The sequence below is a fragment of the Lycium barbarum genome, chromosome 1 (genome assembly GCF_019175385.1).
Source record: "Lycium barbarum isolate Lr01 chromosome 1, ASM1917538v2, whole genome shotgun sequence".
NCBI lineage: Eukaryota > Viridiplantae > Streptophyta > Magnoliopsida > Solanales > Solanaceae > Lycium > Lycium barbarum.
In genome coordinates, this window is record NC_083337.1 from 145,210,178 (window position 1) to 145,232,231 (window position 22,054).

Below are 22,054 nucleotides of genomic sequence, written 5' to 3' on the forward strand. Positions count from 1 at the left end.
TTCGCACACTTAACAATTTTCTATATACTTAAGATGTTCAATAGGTACAACTTTTAGTTTAGGTGTATAAATGAAAAATTTGAACAAGTTTAAGGGGCCACCTATGTATTCAGCCTTTATTAATCAAATGTATGACTTACCACTAATCAAGTAGGGTTGAGTCTTCCAAATATGCTGATTTCAATGGGAAGTATAATCACCTTGTGCTGTCTTTATGCCTCCCGTATTTTCTCAAACATCATTCACAAATTTCATTGACTTTTACGTGCTATAGCTAAAATTCGAACTATATAAAAATCTTTCTAGCTCTGTGCTGTAGGTGCATTTGCAAGATTATATTTAGCAGTTAGCAGGTCTTGGAGTACTGATATAACGTCATTGAGACTGAATTTGCAGTCCACCTTTTCCCCATACTCTGTGTGATCTCATAGACCAACTGAAGTGAAAATATCCTTGCTTTCATGGTCTAATAGGGGTGTTTATATGATTCATTAGTTATTTCATAGGTGTGGTATTGATAGAAAAGAAAAAAACGAGAACCACTATTGTGTTTTCTACATCATGTATGACTATATGTGTACTAAATGTAACTTATACCGTGTCACAAAATTTTAAAAAGAAAAGAAAAACAATAAAAGAAGGAAAGAATAAGATAGTGCGTGGAAAAGCTCTGCGTCGTGTTAGAAGAAAAGATTGACCTAAAAGATGGTGATCACAATTGATAGGTTGAAGGGCTAAGGAGTCATTTGGTACACAGACTAATTATTTTAGGATTATAATTTCGAGACTAATTTATTTCATTTGTGAAATGAGATAAAATAATCCCAAGATTAATGAGATATGGTGGATATCTCATCCTTAAGTTGATAGAAGAAATATCCCAACTTATACCGTGTACCAAACTGACCCCTAAAAGTGTAACAAAAGTTCTACGAGTCTCAAAATCAAAATTACCTCCCATAATAAGAAAAAACAAAAAATGAAAAATCCAAAAAGATAATGAGTTGATTGATATCAGTCAGTACTTTCTGTTTGTTTTGGTTGTATTCTCTTCTTTTTTCCAGATTAATTTATCTACTTAGAAATTATAATACCATGTAATACTTTTCAAATTCTCCTTCTGACTTCAAATTAAAGATCAGTTAGTAGTATATAACCTTTTTTCTTTTTCTTTTTCTAGATATTATTCAAATCTTGCAATTTTCAGATTTGGATTTGGAAACTTAGGTTGAGCACTCTTTCTCTAATATTAGCGCTACGTTGACTATTCAAATTATTTCTGTCGCTTAAAAGGCTTATTCAAGATTCTAACATGTGTGCTTAATTTTTCTTTATGAATCAAATAAGTGATTCCTCTCCACTCCCCCACCCCACCCCCTTTTTGCGTTTTGGGTGACCATGAAATTTAAACTCAACATCTCTTGCTTAGTCTAGTTCTATGTTGAAGTGTACGATCATATTTCATCTAATACTTAAACGGTAGGGAAACTAACACTTTCAATTAATTAGTTATGCTACATTCTATTGTCATAGCTAGCTACAGTTCTAATATATATATAACATTTAAATTTGATGAACATAGAGACAAGTAAACGTGAACAGAAGAAGTATGTTTTCCCACCTGAAAAATTATCGAACATATATGAATGAGGAAATGTATTATCCCAATGTGCCTCTTAAGTATTCTGATGGCCAGTTTGTCGGCCGGAGAGCCATTTATAAGAACTATTCAAGAATGAAGCACTGATTTAAGTTTCGTGATGAGTGAATTTGGCTATTAATTTCCTGTAAGAAAGCAAATTAAAGTGCACGACCAGAAAACAAGGAATGGATTAGAGGAATCTAAGGCACATGATTAAGGACTTGGCTCCGCTCCAGTATAGGGACTGTCCAGTTTGTCAAGTAGACCTTTAATCTGCTGACATCTGGACACTTACAGATCTAAGGGTCATTAATTGTTCAACCAAAAAAGCATCTTAAACCATGGTTAGGCCACACACTAGTTAATATTTAATATTTTCTTATCAGCAACATTATTATAGGCGAGAATCATGCTACTTTTCAGTCTTCTGATTTTCTTTATTCCCAACAAAAATTGAAGATATCTCATTTCATGATTTTTTTAAAATTTTTATTTTCATGATCTTTCTTTTAAGTGTCTGTTATTTACACTACCAGGTCTCCAAATATTGTTAAATTTCCGCCCAAAATTTCAACCTCTTTCAAATTTAACGCGCCATTATTTTCATAGATTGTCCAGAACTCATAAACTAAAAATATTGCATCCGCGTATGTCCGCTCCACACTTTATTGGATGCTAATATAATCTTAAGTATTCGTTTTTTCTGTTATTACTACTCCAACTATCCGAAAAGCATGATCTTCTAGTATTCATTTCTCAAAATAATCAACCAAACTACTAGCCACCCCACGTTTCAAACACAATATAAAAATGTAGTAAAAAAGGGGACGGTATTGTTAACAGTGTAACATATAAAAAAAAAATGTCTTAACATAATCTTCCTTGGTTAAACATCTTGAAAGGTGTTACTGAAGCATGAAAACAAAAATCTAGAATTCTATCACCTTGTTTCATTTCAACTGTATTTGCAGTCAGAATTCCCATGAAATAAAAATCCCAAACTAGTCTTGCTGATGAAATCCAAGCACACGAAGCACCTTTCTCTTTCCAAATATATTTGTCTTGATTGCATTGGCAATTGCCTTTTCTCTTGCTACCAAAAAACAGGGTAAATATCATGCAACAAATGATTCAATGCAGTTGCACAACCAAATAAGCATCAAAAACATTACTTTATTGTAGTTTCAAAGTTGAAGATTGTTCAGATCTTCGATATAAGGGAAATTGGAATTGAGAAGAGTAAACTCAAAACATACTTCTATAAGGGACAAACAAATTCCAACATCCACAGGTGGGTTACAACCTTGACATGAAAAAAAAAAAAAAGGCTCAATTCACATTGGCGAATGTCAATTGCACACTAGTAAAAAACCTATGAACGGAAACAAGCTACTATGCCGGACACGATCACCATGTAACCTCTGCGTTCACGAATTTGCCATAATCAATGTTGAGAATACTTGTTTAAATCATGAAATGAAACATCCTGCAATAGATATAAAAAGACAGTTTGTGATAAATAATAGTACTTATTAGAAAAATATATACGTATGTGAAGTATTAAAAAATTGTTCACTAACTCTTAAGAGTTGAGTCAAACTTCCATTAGATGACCCTTGAGACAACTGTGGAGGGCACAATGGAGGAAAACTTCCTTCTGTCACACCCTATTATTTAAACGATTGCATGAGTTTTTAAGTTATAATAATAAATAAGGAAAAACATTAGATGTCGTGAGGTACCATATCATTTGATGTATCTGATAAAGGTGTACATGGGACTTGAAGACAGGGAAGGTGATCTAACTGCTGCTTAGTTTGGCATTGAAGAGATTTTGGCAACGAAGTCCTACCTTTCTTCTTGGACTTTTCCGTAAAACTCTTTGGCCGAGTATTAGAGCGACGAGTTGGTTCCTTTCTTTTTAACCCGGTCACCTTTGTGACATTTGTGTTGTCAATAAATATTATTTCACTCGGTTCGTTCTGAATACTCTTGCTTGGAGCCAACTTTTCAGGCGATTCATTTCTCTTCTTGATATCCTTTAACTTGGCAATTATCTCATTCGCACCTTTTGCGGCCAATTCATACCCTTCTATGGATTCTGAAGCTTCACTTGAAATTTGAACAAAAGTATGGCATAAATGTCTGTACCTTGCAGTAACTTCAACTTTTGGATCACTATCTTTTTCTACTAGATCGATATCTACCTCGTTCATGTTAGAAGCATCTTTTGTCCACCGCTTTAATATATAATGTACCGGAATCATATCCTTCACATTTAGTAAATCCAGAATCTTTAAAGCATGTCTACATAGTATACCCAAAAATTCAAACAATTTGCAGCTACAAGAAACTTGAGTTACTGATTGCTTAACAGTTACAGCATGCTCCTTAACACTTCCAAGAGTGCTAACATTATAGGTACATAATTCTCCTTCACTATAAGAGTCCTTTATGGAAACCAGTAGTGATCTTTCCCATTCATTTTGGAACATATCAAATATAGTTGGGGTGTATACTTCCCTAGCATGAATCAATAAAGGAAGTTTAACCTTTAAAATAGGTATTCTTTGAGTCATGTCAAAATTTGACTTATTCTCATTGGCACGCTTATCATCAACTGATCTTTGAAAATGCTTAAAAAATTGAACAATATCCAAATCAGATTTTAAATATCCCCTTAAAGATCCATTAAAACTCTCACTTAATTGTGTACTTCGCATACCTGCTGAGAATGTATGTCTTCCGTATGTCATGGACCATTTCTCTCTTACAACAAATGTGTTTTTCAACCAACTATTATCCTCAAGGTCATATTTCTCAAGCATTTCCTGCCATGCACTTAAAAAATCCTCCTCATACTCATAATCATAAAGCAATTTGCTAAAATCTCTTGGAAATGATTCATTAGCTCTAAAGATATGATTAAGATGTTTAAATGCATTCTTTTCCAAGTGCCATACACAAAGGCGATGATATGTTTTGGGCATTACAAATGATATAGCAGCAGATATAGCGGGATCTTGATCAGTGAAAAATGTTTGTGGTTTATCCGCAGACATAATCTTAAAGAATGCATTAAAAAGCCATACAAATGATTCAGTTTACTCTTCGTATAGAAGGGCTGCACCAAATATAACCATTTCCCTATGGTTATTTAAACCAACAAACAACGCCAAGGGTCGATACTCTTTATTTGTTCTATATGTTGTATCAAAGGACACAACATCTCCATAAATCTTAAAATCTCTTATCATCTTTCCATCAGCCCATAATACATTAGTTATCAAACCATCGTCATCTAGATCTAAAGAATACCGAAAAGCAGGATCTTCTAGTATTTGTTTCTCAAAATAATCAACCAAACTACGAGCCACCCCATGTTTCAAACTATCTTTTCTTTTATCCCGAAGATAATTCTTCTGATCTCTCCTTGTGTAACCTAGAAAAGATTGTCCTCCAACTTGACGAGCAGCATAATCAAATGAAGCTTTAGGGCATATTCCTGAATCATCTAATAAGTCAATTTCATATGCTTGAGCAACTTTTATCTTTCTTTGTGAGGGTAACATATGAGCCAAAGAAGAAGGAACAAGAGGATGATTATGTTTCTCTTCAAATGAAGTGATGCGAAACATTCCATTTGATTGACGACTAACACTAAAATGAGCTAAGCACCCCGTCCTAGTTTCATTTCTATGTTTTTGAACCATCGTATCTCGTTTGTGTTTATCTCTATAACCTTCTTTATAACATACCAATTTTCTTGAAGTCACGTACCCTCGGACTTTATTTTTGTTAGCATATTCTCTCCTTACGCTAAAACCAATTACACCAGCGTATTTATTGTAATATTCATATGCATGCTCATCTGACTCAAATTCCATCCCAAGTTTTATGAGCACATTACATCCACTTTGAGACTGACTAGATCCAATCTCCATAAATCTAAAATACAAAGAATATAAATAAGATAAATAATCAGTAATCTTAAAATTTTACGAGTTCATTATCAAAAAAAGCATACACAGTGATGTAAACAACCAAAATACATAGTAGCAGCAACATGTCACTTCCAAAGCAAGCTTAATTTCATAAGGCATAGTACAGTGGTGATTTTTCAGCAACTTCAAGGTGTAAGTCTACAAGGACTATTTGTGTGATATAGTTTTGAACTTTATTCAATTTATGATGTGTGCAAAAATTCTCACATTTTTGTTATTCATATTTACTAAGTAATATTCTCAAAAGGTTCTGGTTGAGACATTTTATCAAATACATTGTTGACACTTTTTCACATTGACAATTGTACCAACAAAAAGTAAAAGGCTTTCACATTGACAATTGCAACAAGAAGAGGAGTGTAAGAGCAATGAATAACCTGTATTTGTGTCGTCACTTCTTCTCAAGAAAAAGAATTGTTCATCAACTGATTTTCTTTTTCTTTCGGATCTTTTGTTGTTGTGCCTTGCAAATGATTTAATTTTCTCTGTTTGCTGAGTCTTACATCGTCCCTCTCTTGAGCATATAATTTCCATGGTAAGAAAATCTTTTTCCCAACAAGAAGGAAATTCCTACAGCAATTTTGTCGGATATCTTGCAACCAGCTCCGAAAATTTTGAAGCGGGATTTTAGGATTTTCTTTTATCTGCGTTTAACCATGGTTTAAGAGGCTTTTTTGGTTGAACAATTAATGACCCTTAGATCTGTAAGTGTCCAAATGTCAGCAGATTAAAGGTCCACTTGACAAACTGGACAGTCCCTATACTGGAGCGGAGCCAAGTCCCATGATTAATGAAAGGAAAGCTACATACAATATCCTCATGCTTATAAAAAACTTTTTAATTAATTGACTTGGCTAATAAATGACATTTTATAATTTCTTAACTACCGCATACACACAAACACATGTTTGGTAGTATTAAATAAACTTATACTATTAAACACCCAGTACATTCAAAAGATTAACATATTCTTTTACATGGACAGTATCTGCATAGAACCAAGTGCTTTCACTTTCTACACACTGCCACTATCATCTCCGACTTATCGAATGACTTTCAACTTTGAAAATTAAAAAGGAGACCACATTAAGTCAAAAAGAAAAAGAAAAAAGTACCAGAAAGGTTAATTAAACTTTCATCTTAGTTTGACTCTTGAGGGTTTATAATGCCTAGACAGAGTGAGTTGAATGTGTACTACCTTTTATTCCGAAAATAAGATTTTCAAATTTCGGAATTATAGGAAGATGTTTTACTTTTAGACTTTTTTTGTTCAGAAGCTTTTGCGTTTCCAAAGAATACAATTTGTTTTTCAAATCATCGTTCTAAGATTCGTTTAAAACTTATAATTGCGCAATTTTTAATCATTACGTACAATAACAATGTTATTTCACTTGTCAGCGTACTACATATAATTCTCATTTAATCAAGATTACTCACGTCACTATATATAATTCACTTAACCTTTATAAATTGATATAAGTAATTTGGCGTAAATATTCGGTGCCAGTTTGAATTAACTCGATACCATTAAAGAGTTTTAAAAGCTTTATAGTACATCGTTTCTTTTGTTGTTTGAAAAGCAAAATAAAACACTTGCCGCCTTATAAGAAAATTTCTCCATCTAATATGTTAAAGAACCAATCATTGAATCTACCAACCACTAATCCCAGTGCAAAGTAGTAATTTAAGAATCTCATTAACGTACATCCAAAGTTTCAAAATAGGCAATTTAGTCTTCAGTATTCTATATAAGCTCATTTCACTTTCCTTGCTATTACACCCAAAGGGGAAAATAGAGAAGAGACATACTTATAATTTAGAAGATGATAGGTGCAAATGATTTTTACAAAGTAATGTGTGCAATGGTGCCATTATACTTTGCTATGCTGGTAGCATATGGTTCAGTGAAATGGTGGAAGATATTCTCACCAGAGCAATGCTCCGGCATCAACCGTTTCGTCGCGGTATTTGCCGTTCCGGTGCTATCCTTCCACTTCATATCTCAGAACAATCCTTACCAAATGGATACGAAGTTTATATTGGCTGATACTTTGTCAAAGATTTTGGTTCTTGTGTTGTTGTCACTTTGGGCTATTTGTAAAGGGCAGTTGGATTGGTTGATCACTCTCTTCTCTGTCTCAACTTTGCCTAACACTTTGGTTATGGGCATTCCTTTGCTTAATGCTATGTATGGTGATTTCACTCAAAGCCTCATGGTTCAGCTTGTTGTCCTTCAATGCATTATCTGGTACTAAAAATCCATCTCGATCCACTTTATATATGTTCTTCTTTACCTCTTTCTAGTTAATTTTCTTATTTTTTGGGGTAAATTTCATGTCTAGTCAGTCTCGTCTTTAGGGAAAGTAATACTCCTACTAAGTTTGGCCAAACTTCTAGGAAGCCAAATTTTTCTTTAAGAAAGTGTATTTTAGAAAGTTAAGGTTCAGATTAAGCTTTTACGAAAAAAACGAGTGTTTTTGAGTACTTTTGAAATCTTAGCCAGCACAAATTGCAGCTATAGTATTGACAAAGTGTTTCTCAAATTTATTAATCAAACACAAATTGCAACTTTCCAAAAGTATTTTTTTAAAAAACACTTCGGACAAAAAATATTTTCAAAATAAAGGTCCTACACGAAGTGTCTGAGGATATGATGATTAATGCATCGTGGAAAAAAATATGTAATGGAATTAATGTCATAAACTCTTCGAATCACAAGGATTAATTCCTTTTTCTGAAAGAGTTTTAGATTATTTCCTCTATACCGTTTTATACTAGCTAGTACATCTATGCATGTAGTAGTATCTTCTCTTGGATCCTTTTATTCCTTCACTTGTTTTAAATTTGATTAAAGAAAATTAACATTCCACCCTTTGGTGGTTTCATGCAGGTATACTTTACTGTTATTCCTGTTTGAATATAGAGCTGCCACCATACTAATCAAGAACCAATTCCCTGGCAATGCTGCCGCGGCCATAACCAAATTCGAGATCGACAACGATATCATCTCACTAGACGGCCGTAGTCCCCTTTGTACAGAATCAGAAATCGACAGAAACGGACGTATCCATGTCCGTATCCGTCGATCAACATCCTCCGCACCAGAATCCGCATTTTCATCCTCCATAGGCATCACACCTAGGGCATCAAATCTCTCCAATGCCGAAATCTTCTCCGTTCACACGCCTTTACAGGATATCCCGTTCGGACACGGGGACCTGGGCGTCGGGTTTCGTGCACCGAGTAGTCCTAGGTTGTCCGGCGGCTACGCGTCGTCAGACCCCTGCTACTCGCTGCAGCCGACGCCAAGGGCGTCCAATTTCAACGAGTTGGACACGACTACGTGTACAACAACGGGGAATACCCCGATGTGGGTGATGTCCCCGGTGGCGGGGAAGGTGCTCAGGCAGCCGTCTCCATCAGCTAAAATGGCCGCGTGGGAGTCGCCAGGGAAGTCATGTCTAAATGGAGTCTCCAGACAAGGGTACAGAGATGATGTTGGAGGTACGCTACCGTGTTGTCAAATTATTTTTGTTTTGGTCTCTGGCATTGCTTTTTTTTGCATGACTCATGCAGGTGGTTTTCTTTTGTTATTCGATACCGCATTATGGTCCCTACCAATCAGGATTTGTGTCGCACGTTAAAAGAGAAAATGCTTTCTCTTAATTTTTTTTTTCTATATACAAAACTCGAATTTGAAATTTCTAATTAAAAATGAAGAGATTCAGTCTATCACACTATAATCTTTATTACTGGTGAATCATTCGGATTGTAGTCATTAGCAAACTTTTCGTTTATTAACACTAACAATACATCCATGTAACACAAAAAGAATGTGTCTTAGTTCCCTTTTCGATAATTTACTTAATTAATAGTACATGAAAATTCCAAAAAAAAAAAAATGTAAAATAAAATAATCTTGTGTTGTTTTAAAATCTTTAAATCTTGTATTATATATAAGTATATATCACTTTTTTTCTAAAACTAATAACAATGATTAGGAAAAATTATGCAGGTACTCCCTCAGTTCTAGTTTGTGATAGTTCCTTTACAATTTGTTCAGAAAAGAAAGAGCGTTTTCTAAATTTGAGAACGAGTTAACTTAATATTTTATTCGTTATGATAAATTTTTATAATTACACAAACCTTTATGAGATATTTAAGACTTGAAGCTTCAAAATTGAAACAGAGAGAATACTATTTTTAGAGCATCTCTTCAAAAGAAGTATACATAGCAGTAATATTAATTATAACCACGTGACTAATTACTTTTAAGGAGGAAGAACGAAGAATATGAACAAAAATGAAGCATGCTGATCCCAAGAATGCAATTTTTTTTTTTTTAAAGAATGTCGCTTAGGCAAATATATTAAATCAAGATTCAAGGGTTCCCTTTGACTGGCCAAAATATATAACATAGATGTGTTGCTTTCTTGTTTGCATGCCTAGAATAAAGTTGTCCCCATATTCTCAGATGTTGTCTCGTTCTCACTCTCTCATATTTCTTACTCTGTCCACCAGACATATCACCTCTGACCTGACCTATCAATACAACAAATTGGCTGATTCTTATTATGAGTCAAAAATCTTTAATAGATTCCACCTGTCAAAGTACCTGAATTATTATACTACTCTGTTTTCTTTTTTAATTAAATAGAATTTACCAAATTGAATTTGTATATTATTGTTTCAAACTTTCAATATAATCCGTGCATAGTATTTATATGTCAGATAAAATTGCTATTCCCAATATGTTGTATACTTTAATTGGTTGGTCCCATCCCTCAAAATTTTCACTTTTCCCGTCTCAATAAATATGTGATACTATTAGTCTGGACAAAGTTTAAGAAAAAGTGAAATTTCGAAACTTTTCATCGAAAACAATCTTTAAACATTTACATGACGTTAGATCATCTTATTAATGAAATAATGACAATACAAGGGAGACGCCTCCTCAAGGCTAAATACATAAGAAAAAGTATTGAATATTACACTAAAGGTAAAATGAAAATTTTAAAATTAGCTTATTTTTAAATATAGAACTGTATATAATATTTTCTCTTTGGGACGACATGTAGGAATAATTGAAAAAAGTCCAAATTAGTTGGTGAACTTAGTAATAGGAGACTAATATCTAGCTTGGTTTGGGAGTATGTTAAATATGTAATTTCTCAAAGCACTGAGTTAATAATATAGTGATGATATAAGTATCTAGGCCCCCTTCTATTGAGAAGTGGTAACTCGAAGAGTTTCTTACTTGAACCATTGATACAAATGTACAAGGCTAATTTTCACGTGTCACTTTTTCTATTTTTCCCAAACAGGGACTTGTCTGTCCTGAAAACAGTGCAATACTGCAACCAATAGAATCGATTTTTTTTTTTTTAAAATAAACTATGGATATAAGTAAAAGAAAATATAAAATGGAAAAAGCTAAAAGGGAAATGAGTCGACAATTAATTGCCCAAATAATTTCCTCTTAAAGATATAATGGGCAAATAATAATTGGACCAGACTTCAATATATAGACAATATCATTACTTTAAAGCACGTGTGTTTTGATGGAGAGACTTATTTGATAGAGCGCACTTGCAATCTCCTACTACTAAAACACTTTGATGAATGATGATCTCTCCACTCCAATATTGTTGCCGGCCTTTTCTTACTCTTTCTAATTACCTGCTTCGTTTTTTCAACTATACTTACGTTTTGGGTTAACATATATAAGTAATAGTACTATTGTGTTGCTTTTAATAATTTGATAAAATTATCTTGTGTAGCCATCAAGGGTTATAATGGGATGGATGAATTTTTGTACACTTTTAATTCAATTCGGGTTTGACCGTTTGAGCCCGAGAATAAAGAATTTTCTAGTAGGGAGCACTCCTCCTTGTCCGTGAGGGCACAATTGGAGGAAAAAGATCCAGAAATAGCTACTTTTTAGCGTTTGTAAAATTAGTTATTACCGTGAAGTTTTAAATTCCACAAGTGAAACTTCATGACGTTTTTGGTGTTTTACTTGTGGATTTGAAACTCCTAGTGGCTACATTTTAAAGATGAAAGTGGCAATGAGTACTATTCTACGAATTTGGATTAGTCAGGCCAATAAAGCATACGAGATATAGTTACACAAAAAAAATTGTTTATCACTAACAGCTACTTATGATTTGTTTAATCCAGAAAAGGAAATTAGCTTCAGAGATATTTCAAATTTCCCAGTGCAAGGAGGAGATGTAGATTCAGCAAATAACATTAAACAAGAAATGCCAAATGCTTTAGTCATGCTAAGGCTCATTATTGTTATGGTTGGGAGAAAGCTTTCACGTAATCCAAATACTTACTCCAGTATTATAGGACTTCTCTGGTCTCTTATCTCATTCAGGTAAGTTCGTTAAACTCCCTTGTACAGTTGTTGTACTAGTATGTAATATAAAAACTTAATAATAAAGGTCATTTAATATTTTTACATAAATTATTTTTCAGTTAAATTGCTTGTTTGGCATGGTATTCAATAAAGGGTCATTTTCAGTTTCCATGATGTCAAAGTTCAAATGATGGTTCTACCTGTTCAGAAGTCAAATAGAGGAACTAAATTTTAGTGTAATCAGAAAAGAAAAGAAAAAGTCTTTTACTTTTCCTTGAATCATAACAAAGTTATCTAACTTTTTGAGCAGATGGAATGTGGGGATGCCAAGTTTGGTGAAATATTCCATTAAAATAATTTCAGATGCAGGTCTTGGAATGGCAATGTTCAGCTTAGGTATGTCACATAATTACCAAAGTTTACGTCAATATATCCCAACCTTTTGTGATTAGTAACTTGGTATTTAATGACATTTTTGAACAACTATTTTATAAAATGTGATAAGAATATTCAACATGGCTATGAAATTTTTATAGGGTTGTTCATGGCACTTCAACCTCGAATAATTGCGTGTGGCACGAAAATGGCAGCAATAGGGATGGCCATAAGATTTATAGGTGGACCTGTAGTAATGTCAGCTGCTTCTGTAGTCGTTGGCCTTAGAGGAGTTCGACTTCATACTGCAATTGTACAGGTATATTATAACTATGACTTTAATTTATATACATCAACCGATAGTGTATATGATTTTTTACATTATCAAGTCACTCAAAAGATATTTATGGGAACCTTTCATAAAAAGTAAAATTTGTATTTTCGAAATAAGACAAGTTACCTACTACAATAGATGAATGTGATCTGATAATGTAAAAACTTTTAAATTATTGGTGTTGAGTTCGCTCTAAGTTGAACATTGATAATTGACTTAAATGGTTAGAATTGGATACTTTTCATTATGCATAAGCTATACAATATATAGGATTACAAAGATATGGGAAGATATTTACAATCCCAAAGAATATGCTACTACAATCACATAGAATATTCTAATTGATTTATACTTAAAAACAGATCTACACCTAAAAGGAAAGCCAACTAATTTCCCTAAATAATGCTAACACTCCCCCTCAAGATGGAGCATAAATGTCATGTATGCCCATCTTGACAAGTGAGTAATTAAAGGCTTGTCTGGATACAACTTTAGTTAGAACATCAGCCAACCGCTCTAAGGTCTTCACATATGGAACTTCAATTGTTTTATCCTCAAACTTCTCATATATGAAATTACGGCCAATCTATACATGTTTAGTGCGATCATGTTGAATTGAGTTTTCTGCAATTTTAATAGCTGACTGGTTGTCGCAAAACAGTTTCATAGGTTCATCGAGCGAAAAACCAAACTCCCCCATAAGTCGTTTCAACCACAGTAATTCTTAGATACCTTTGACCATTACTCTGTATTCAGCTTCCACACTAGACAATGAGACAACCTTTTGTTTTTTGCTCTTCCAAGTAACTAGGTTACCTCCGACGAAAGTGAAATACCCGGTTGTTGAGCGTCGCCTTTCTCCTTTTGCACCCAATCCGAATCATAATAACCCATAATTTTTGTATGGTGATTCTTAGAAAACATGAGGCCTCTTCCTGGTGCTAATTTCAAGTACCGCATCATTCTAATAACTGCATTCATATGAACGTCACTTGGATTATGCACAAACCGACTTACCACACTAACCGTGTAAGCAATATCTGGTCGTGTGTGTGATAAGTATATCAAGCGTCCCACTAATCTTTGATATCTCCCTTTGTTCGTAGGAACTTGATCAGGAAGTTCCTCTAAGTTATGATTTTGTTCAATCGGTGTATCAATAGGTTGACAACCTAACATACCAGCCTCCTTTAACAAATCAAGAACATATTTGCGCTGAGATAAAAATATTCCTTGTTTGGACCTAATAACTTCAATACCCAAGAAATACTTTAATCTGCCTAGAACTTTCATATCAAACTCATTGGACAAGCCAGTCTTCAATTTTTTCATCTCACCAACATCATCACCAGTAACAATCATGTCATCAACATAGATGATAAGAAAGTTATCTTACCATTTTGTCTCTTCAAAAATAAGGAATGATCCGCGTTGCTCTGAGTATAACCGTATTTATTCATCGCTAGTCAGAACCTTCCAAACCATGCTCTAGGCGATTGCTTCAAACCATGCAATGCCTTTTTTAGCTTGCACACTAAATTTGTATTGCCCAAAGTGTTGTAACCAGGAGGTATGCTTATATAAACTTCTTTCTATAAATCTCCATGCAGAAATGCGTTCTTCACATCATATTGCTGTAAAGGCCAATCAAGATTAGCAGCTATAGATAATAGAACACGAACAATACTTATCTTTACCACGGGCGCAAAAGTCTCCTAATAATCAACACCATAAGTTTGGGTAAAGCCACGAGCAACTAGTCTTGCTTTGAATCTATCAATTGAACCATCCAGCTTGTGTTTCACTGAAAAAACCTATTTGCATCCGACTGGTTTCTTCCCTTCTGGTAACGTCACGATATCCCATGTATGGTTTTTCGCTAGTGCTCGCATCTCCTCAGTCATGGATTCTGCCCATTTGGGGTCTTTCAATGCTTCTTCAAATCTTGTAGGGATTTTAACCGATGACATCTGATTCACAAAGCCTTAGATAACACTTGGTAAGTGTCCACTAGAAACATAATGAGCAATAGGATATTTGACTTCCTTTGGATTATCAGGGGAGTGTCTCTCTGGTGCTTTCTCTCGATTGGTCCGAGGAGGTAACTGATACCCATTCCTGTTATCATCACTAGAAACCACTGGTGGAGTGTCATCAATTAAATTGTTAGTATTAATTTCCTCAGAATTAACATATACCTCAGGAACACCATCAACAGGAACATCATTGGGGGGGGGGGGGGGGGGGGGGCGCTATAGGTACTGCAGAGAAGGATTCTTCACTCTCTTGTTGGTACTGCTTGGCCAAGAATGCCAAGGTCCGGAGTTGTTGAGCTAAGCCATAAATCATCTAAAGTTGTACCACCGTTATCAGGTAGTAACACCATCCAATTATGCTCTTCAACCTTATTCTCCCCCTGAAGAGAAGAATTGGATATCTCCGGAGAGAAATACATCTCTGTCTCAGAAAAAGTAACATCCATAGTCACGTACAACCTTTTGGTAGGGGGATGATAACATTTGTAGCCCTTTTTATGAGGTAAATATCCAACAAAGACACATCGTAATGCACATGGATCAAGCTTTGTACGTTTGTGTTTAGGGAGATGAACACAAACAACACAACCAAAAATTCGAGGTTCCAAGTTTAAGGTAGATGAGAGGTTAACAAAACTGGAGAGATGATTTAAGGGAGTCTTAAATCGGAGAACACTTCTAGGTACACGATTTATTAAATAAACAACATAAAAATTGCATCCTCCCAAGATGCAGGTTGCATATGAGAACTAATCAAACATGCACATGTGACTTTCAATATATGAAGTTTTTTCTCTCTGCTACGCCATTTTGCTGAGGTGTAAAAGAGCATGTTGTTTCATGAATGATGCCATGATTTTGGAGATAAGATTGCAAAACTTGATTAACAAATTCTCCACCATTATTTGACCTAAGAACTTTTATTTTGGCCGAAAATTGAGTTTGTATCGTCTTATGAAATGAGCGAAAGTATTCAGAACCACCACTTTTATTCTTCATTAGATAAAGCCATGTCATTCGACTAAAATCATCAACAAAGATTACAAACCACCGATATCCAGATGAAGTAGGAATTAGAGAAGGACCCCACACATCAGAGTGAACCAATGCAAATGGCTCAGTCACCTTACTAGATTATTTAATTGTTGAGTTACTTGAGACACAAACAATAGATTATTTGATACTGCAACAACAACAACAACAACAACAAGAAGCCCAGTATAATCCCACCATGTGGGGTCTGGGGAGGGTAGAGTGTACGCATACCTAACCCCCACCTTGAAAGGTAGGGTGGTTGTTTCCGAAAGACCCTCGGCTCAAGAGAGGAGAACAAGAGAGGAAAAACAAGACAAAAGGTCAGATAGGACCAAGCATATCGAAAACAATATGAAAACAAGGAATAACAAAAGCGAGAAAGTCATGGTAGAACAGTCCGGAAAGAAAGGAGCATTAACTACTATAGATAAATAAGATAACCAAAGTACAATGGCCCAACAAATATAAGCAACAATCAAATGCAGAAATCAAATGGCAATAACAAATGAGCAAAACTACAACTACTATGGTGAAAGGATAAGCCACCTAGCCTTCTATCCTAATCTGAGTCCTCCACAACCTCCTATCTAAGGTCATGTCCTCGGTGAGCTGAAACTGTGCCATATCCTGTCTAATCACCTCTCCCCAATACTTTTTCGGCCTCCCTTTGCCTCTCCTGAAACCGTCCATAGCCAACCTCCGCACTGGGCATCTGTGTCTCTCCTCTTCACATGCCCAAACCATCTCAGCCTCGCTTCTCGCATCTTGTCCTTCACCGATGTCACTCCCATCTTGTCTCGGATATCTTCATTCCTAATTCTATCCCCCCTAGTGTGCCCACACATCCACCGCAGCATTCGCATTTCCACGACTTTCATCTTCTGAACGTGAAATTTCTTGACTGGCCAACACTCCTCTCCGTACAATAAAGTCGGTCTAACCACCACTTTGCAGAACTTGCCTTTAAGTTTTGGTGGTACTTTCTTATCACACAGCACTCCAGAGGCGAGCCTCCATTTCATCCACCTTGCACCAATACGATGTGAAACATCGTCGTCGATATCCCCATCTCCCTGTATAATAGACCCAAGATACTTGAAACTTCCTTTCTTTTGAATAGCCTGGGTACCAAGCTTCACTTCCTCGTCAGCCTCACGCGGTAGGCCACTGAACCTGCACTCCAAGTATTCTGTCTTGGTCCTACTCAATTTAAATCCTTTAGACTCCAACGTCTGTCTCCAGCCCTCCAGCTTATCGTTAACTCAGTTGCGAGTCTCGTCAATCAGGACTATGTCATCCGCGAACAACATACACCAAGGCACCTCACTTTGTATTTGTCGCGTCAATTCATCCATCACCAGGGCGAATAGAAACGGGCTAAGAGTTGATCCCTGATGCAACCCCATCATAATAGGGAAGTGCTCTGAGTCTCCTCCTACCGTCCTTACCCTGGTCTTAGCTCAATCATACATGTCCTTCATCGCTCTAATGTACACCACAGGTACACCTTTAGCCTCCAAGCATCTCCATAGGACCTCTCTTGGCACTTTGTTGTAGGCCTTTTCTAGGTCAATAAATACCATGTGCAAGTCCCTCTTTCGCTCCCTATACTGCTCCACCAATCTCCTTACAATATGAATGGCTTCTGTAGTCGAGCGCCCCGGCATGAATCCAAACTGGTTCTCTGAAATAGACACACCTCTTATCACCCTCATTTCCACCACCCTTTCCCATACTTTTATAGTGTGACTTAGCTGCTTGATACCTCTATAGTGAAGAACATATACTGTATGCTCTAAAGATAAGGAGGGTGTCAAAACAACAGTTCCAGCACTAGTAACCAGAGATGATACACCATTTTCATTGGACACATGTGAACGATATGGTTTATTAGGAGCCTGTAGAAGCGACTGATCAAAGGTCAATCACCCATCCCGTGTCTTTGTCAGAATCCATATTAATGTGAGCTGATCCAATATTACCTGATGAGTGGCTGACTATATGTAAATCAGAATCACCAGTTTTAGTTGAAACCAAAGCCGTTCCAGCAGTTGGCAATGATGTGCTAGATGAAACCATTACAACAACTTTTCAGTCATATTTGTTACTATCCTTTCGTCGTTCCAGAGACTTATTTTCATTTAAACCATCCCACTAATCTGGATATCTATGTAATATAAAATAATATTCAGCAACATGTTTAGGATTGCCACAATGAGTACAACCCTTTTCACCATTGCTATGAGCTTTTGAATGGTAATTTCCATTATGGGTCAAAGAATTAACTTTTGCTGCCATAGCCATGATGGGATTTGTATTATTGTTTAACATAGTGTTCCTCCGTTGTTCTTCACTTCGAACCATAGCAAAAGCAGATTCTGAATTGGGAAAAGGATCTGTGCAAAGAATATCACTTCGAACACGATCATCAATATCATCCAGACCAGCCAAGAAGATATACAGACGTTCTTCTTCAATTTCCTTCAGGCAGCCTTAACAACATCAGGTTGTGTGAAAGAGATTGGCTTACGATGATCCAATTCTTGCCATATTTTGCGCAAATCTGCAAAGTATGTGGAAACTTATTTTCCCTCTTGTTTCATACGCATTTTTTGACAAGATAGATCATAAATAACTGATTTATCAGCCCCTTCATAATAGGTTTGAGACACGGTGTCCCAAATATTCTTGGCCGTCAGAAGACGAACAAATAAACTCATAATGTCAGGTTCCATGGCACCGATGGGCCAACTTTTAACAATAGCATTATCCATATTCCACTTTTCATACGTGGCATCACTGGTGGGAGGCTCTTTAATATTTCCCGACAAATATCCCAATTTTCCATGACTTGCAACAAACATCTCAACAACTTGAGACCCAAGAGAATAATTTTTGCCATTGAGTTTCACACCAAAAGGAATGGCTTGTAATATATTTAGGATACAAAAGGATAATATCAGAGAATAAACAGTTGCTACTGATACTAACTTAAATGGTTAGAATTGGATACTTTTCATTATGCATAAGCTGTACAATATATAGGATTACGAAGATATATATGGGAAGATATTTACAATCTCAAAGAATATGCTACTACAATCCCACATAATATTCTAATTGATTTATACTTTAAAAACAGATCTACACCTAAAAGGAAAGCCAACTAATTTCCCTAAATAATGCTAACAAATTGCGTTATCAAATTTAATTTAAACAGTCATGACATAGAAGTTTGGACATTTATGTTTAATAAATGTACGTGCTACATGTTTGTTTCCGTGATCATATGGATGATCAGTGATGACTTTTACTTTGTTATTTGTTCAAACCTCAAGGCTTTTAGTTATTGTCGCCCAACTGTAGAGAAATTTTCACTAGAAGAACTTTGCAAATATCATAAGTTTAAATAAATGAAGGTAAATTGCATATAATAAAACTCTAATACAAATCTAATTTTCTACCAAATATTGATCAGGCAGCTCTTCCCCAAGGTATCGTTCCATTTGTCTTCGCAAGAGAATATGGATTGCATCCCGACATACTAAGTACTGGGTAAGTTGATCTTATTTATTATTTAGAAAATTAAAAGAAGATAATATTAACAATGTGTTCTTATATTTCAAACTACTAATTGTAAAGAAAACCTTTTTGACAACTGGAAGAAACTATATTAATTAGGCAGCATCATTTAATTAAGGGTAGTTTAGTCTAAATACCTATATTTTTTCTAGAAGTTAATATTTCTTAAGGGGTATGCAAAAAGCTAAATGAACACTTATTTTGAACCGGAGTTTCATTTTTCACTCGTTTTCTCCTACTCTAGTTAATTGCCATGTCTCTAGCCTGTGGTAGATTTAAATATATTCTTAATTAATACGGTAAAGTTAAGATAAATTTATCTTTTGAAAATAAATTAAAATTTGGTGAATGGGAGATCTATAAATGCGAATTTCTTCATGACATTTTTCGCATCTCAATATAAGAAAGGAAAAATCTTAGTCATATTTTAGCATATGATTAACCAAAGAGAATTAAAAAGTGATAATTTCTTCGGAAAAGAATTATAATTTTGAAATGACTTAATTCTCTTCTTTTACAGGGTTATATTTGGGATGCTGGTTTCATTACCAGTAACCCTCCTTTATTATATACTTTTAGGGCTATGAAGGAAAATGTGAAGAAAATCAAGAAAATCTTTGCTCCCCATGCGGATAATGATTGTGTATTACTTTGACCTAACCAGCACTTTGACAAGTAGTACTAATTATTTAGAGTACTCATACATCGATCAAGTTCCTTTTGTTGGGTTCCGATTTTGTAAAAGCTATGGAGATTGACTTATTAAAAATCATCACTATTACCCATTATTACTGTCGACTTAGATAGTGATAGCAAAATTATGTAAAAGATCTTTTTGGCCAAGAAAATTACTTCTGTTTTCTCTAGTGCAATATAGGTTAGTGGTAACCGAAAGGGAATAAATTATTATTATGTTCTTGTAAGCATAATTATTTCTCTCTGATATTCTGTGTCTTTTTGAATGGCTTGATTATGTTGCGTACAATGATGAAACGCTCGTTCAAATATTCGGACAAAGAAGTTTCAAAGGCGTATTTTTTTCTAATAAACAAGTAGCTCATGCTTGACATGACGGCCTGCTGTAATTAAAGTTAGTTGTTATAGCATATTAGTCACTTCAATTACTGTTGTTGCATTGTTTTTTTCTTTTTTCTTTTTAATTTCAAAAAAGTTATTTTTATTACACAAGGCGGGTGGGGGAATGGAAAATGGAGAGAGAATTACAACGCGGGAAATCAAACCCTTACCAATAAGGTGAACGTTCAGGAAGCCAAATAACTGAGCTACTAAAATCCTCTTGTTGTTGCATTGTTTGCTTGTGCTATAAGCTCAAAGGTTTTGTATTAGATTTCTACAGAAAAATAACCAAAAATCTTTTGTTAAAACGGCAAGCATGTCCTATGCTTTGTATATGGATTTGGGGGCATTTTTGTAATAACAATAAATGGATCAGTTTTATTGGTGATAGACATATAGTAGCTTGGTAAAAACTTACCCACACTGGGAGTACACCAAATCAATTGGGTGTCTTAACGAATTTGACCCTTTTACGACCATCAACTTTCTTTTCCCTTGTTATAGCATGTTTATCCAAGCTTTTGATAGTAAAAGTGTTTATTTTTCTAAAAAAGAAAAGTAAAAGATACTTATTTTAGAGAATGGAGGTGTTTGCTATGTTATACTGGTGAAAAATAAGTGATTTTTGAGTAATGGTAAAAGTCGTTAATATAATTATCAGCTTTTAAGTAGAAGTTGCCAAAAATAGTTTATTCCAAATATAGGTGCTTTTGAATTTTTTTTTTTAGGACAAGATTACTCATATAAAAATTCAATTTTTCCAAATTAATTAGTAGTGTTAACTTTTTTCGTAGTTTAACACTTAAAAGCACTTTGAAAATACTAGTCAAACACATATTAATTATAACAAAAGCACTTCTCAAATGATTTAGAAAAACACTTAAAAAATATTAGCCAAATACAAACAAACTAGTTAATATGTCCGCGCTTCGCGCGGTCGTATAAGACATCTTTAAATCTACAAAATATATCAATTTGTGAAAATAGTCGAGATAGAAAAAATAAAGTTTTCAGCAGATTTTGACTTTGAGAAGACATAAAAGCATGATACGTAGCCATAGATGATATCTTAGAGCTTTAGACGATCTGTTGGAAGGTATGATCCCTGAACTTCTTTACAATGCAAGTGACCAAATTGGAGCTAATTCATTTGCAACCAATATCAGAGAAATATAAACATTGTTCACTTTACCCAGTGAGTTCAATGCTTACTGTAAATAAAAATTGAAAATGAACATATTCTTTTGGAGGTGTTACTAAAGAATAATGCATTCACTTATCAAATAATAATGACACACATTTGTTTGGATTACTTGATGTGTGTACATAAGCTTTTCTCACAATACCTGCGTCACTTTAGTACTCACTGAGCTTGTTCAATGGCAATAAATGAGCTTATCTTTTAATAACAGTTGCAAGACTTCTTTGTTACTCGACACACTTTTTTGTAAACCTTTCATAATATGTGTAACTTTTTCCTGTAGGACTATTACCCATTTCACGGTGTCTCATATTTGCAATCTTTTGTAGTTGCATTGGAGGGTTATAACTTGAATGTACAGCTGTACCTGCACTAGAATCATAATTGTATTATTACTAAGAGGC

At 34.8% G+C, this 22,054-nt stretch overlaps 3 protein-coding genes across 4 annotated transcripts; 1 reads left to right on the top strand and 2 right to left on the bottom strand.

Moving 5' to 3' along the window:
• Positions 1-2,745: 2,745 nt before the first annotated feature.
• LOC132612696 (protein FAR1-RELATED SEQUENCE 5-like) lies at positions 2,746-4,722 on the bottom strand. 2 transcript variants are annotated; one of them, XM_060326860.1, is made up of 3 exons: positions 3,385-4,722; positions 3,223-3,309; positions 2,746-3,128 (listed from the first exon to the last, which is right to left on the bottom strand). In XM_060326860.1, exons 1-3 carry the CDS (start codon positions 4,702-4,704, stop codon positions 3,087-3,089), a joined length of 1,449 nt encoding a protein of 482 aa, XP_060182843.1. In that variant the 5' UTR covers positions 4,705-4,722; the 3' UTR covers positions 2,746-3,086. The 2 variants fall into 2 exon arrangements, with proteins under 2 accessions (XP_060182843.1, XP_060182806.1); XM_060326823.1 differs by having other exon boundaries at positions 2,746-3,309.
• Positions 4,723-4,746: 24 nt separating this feature from the next.
• Positions 4,747-6,347, bottom strand: LOC132615646 (protein FAR1-RELATED SEQUENCE 5-like). The gene is made up of 2 exons (XM_060330264.1): positions 6,024-6,347; positions 4,747-5,590 (listed from the first exon to the last, which is right to left on the bottom strand). Exon 2 carries the CDS (start codon positions 5,584-5,586, stop codon positions 4,747-4,749), a length of 840 nt encoding a protein of 279 aa, XP_060186247.1. The 5' UTR covers positions 5,587-5,590; positions 6,024-6,347.
• A 943-nt stretch (positions 6,348-7,290) lies between these two features.
• LOC132641800 (auxin efflux carrier component 6) lies at positions 7,291-20,315 on the top strand. The gene is made up of 7 exons (XM_060358895.1): positions 7,291-7,894; positions 8,537-9,150; positions 11,827-12,028; positions 12,321-12,406; positions 12,547-12,704; positions 19,269-19,345; positions 19,893-20,315. Exons 1-7 carry the CDS (start codon positions 7,470-7,472, stop codon positions 19,957-19,959), a joined length of 1,629 nt encoding a protein of 542 aa, XP_060214878.1. The 5' UTR covers positions 7,291-7,469; the 3' UTR covers positions 19,960-20,315.
• Positions 20,316-22,054: the final 1,739 nt, after the last annotated feature.

What these genes read in the sequence shown, in the direction of transcription:
- LOC132612696 (XM_060326823.1), bottom strand. Translation starts at nt 4,704, where the DNA reads ATGTCTGCGGATAAACCACAAACATTTTTCACTGATCAAGATCCCGCT. An exon ending in CAGATACATCAAATGATATG is followed by an intron (nt 3,310 to 3,384) that starts GTACCTCACGAC and finishes TTTAAATAATAG; the next exon opens with GGTGTGACAGAAGGAAGTTT.
- LOC132615646 (XM_060330264.1), bottom strand. Translation starts at nt 5,586, where the DNA reads ATGGAGATTGGATCTAGTCAGTCTCAAAGTGGATGTAATGTGCTCATA.
- LOC132641800 (XM_060358895.1), top strand. Translation starts at nt 7,470, where the DNA reads ATGATAGGTGCAAATGATTTTTACAAAGTAATGTGTGCAATGGTGCCA. An exon ending in GTCCTTCAATGCATTATCTG is followed by an intron (nt 7,895 to 8,536) that starts GTACTAAAAATC and finishes GGTTTCATGCAG; the next exon opens with GTATACTTTACTGTTATTCC. An exon ending in AATGGCAATGTTCAGCTTAG is followed by an intron (nt 12,407 to 12,546) that starts GTATGTCACATA and finishes AAATTTTTATAG; the next exon opens with GGTTGTTCATGGCACTTCAA.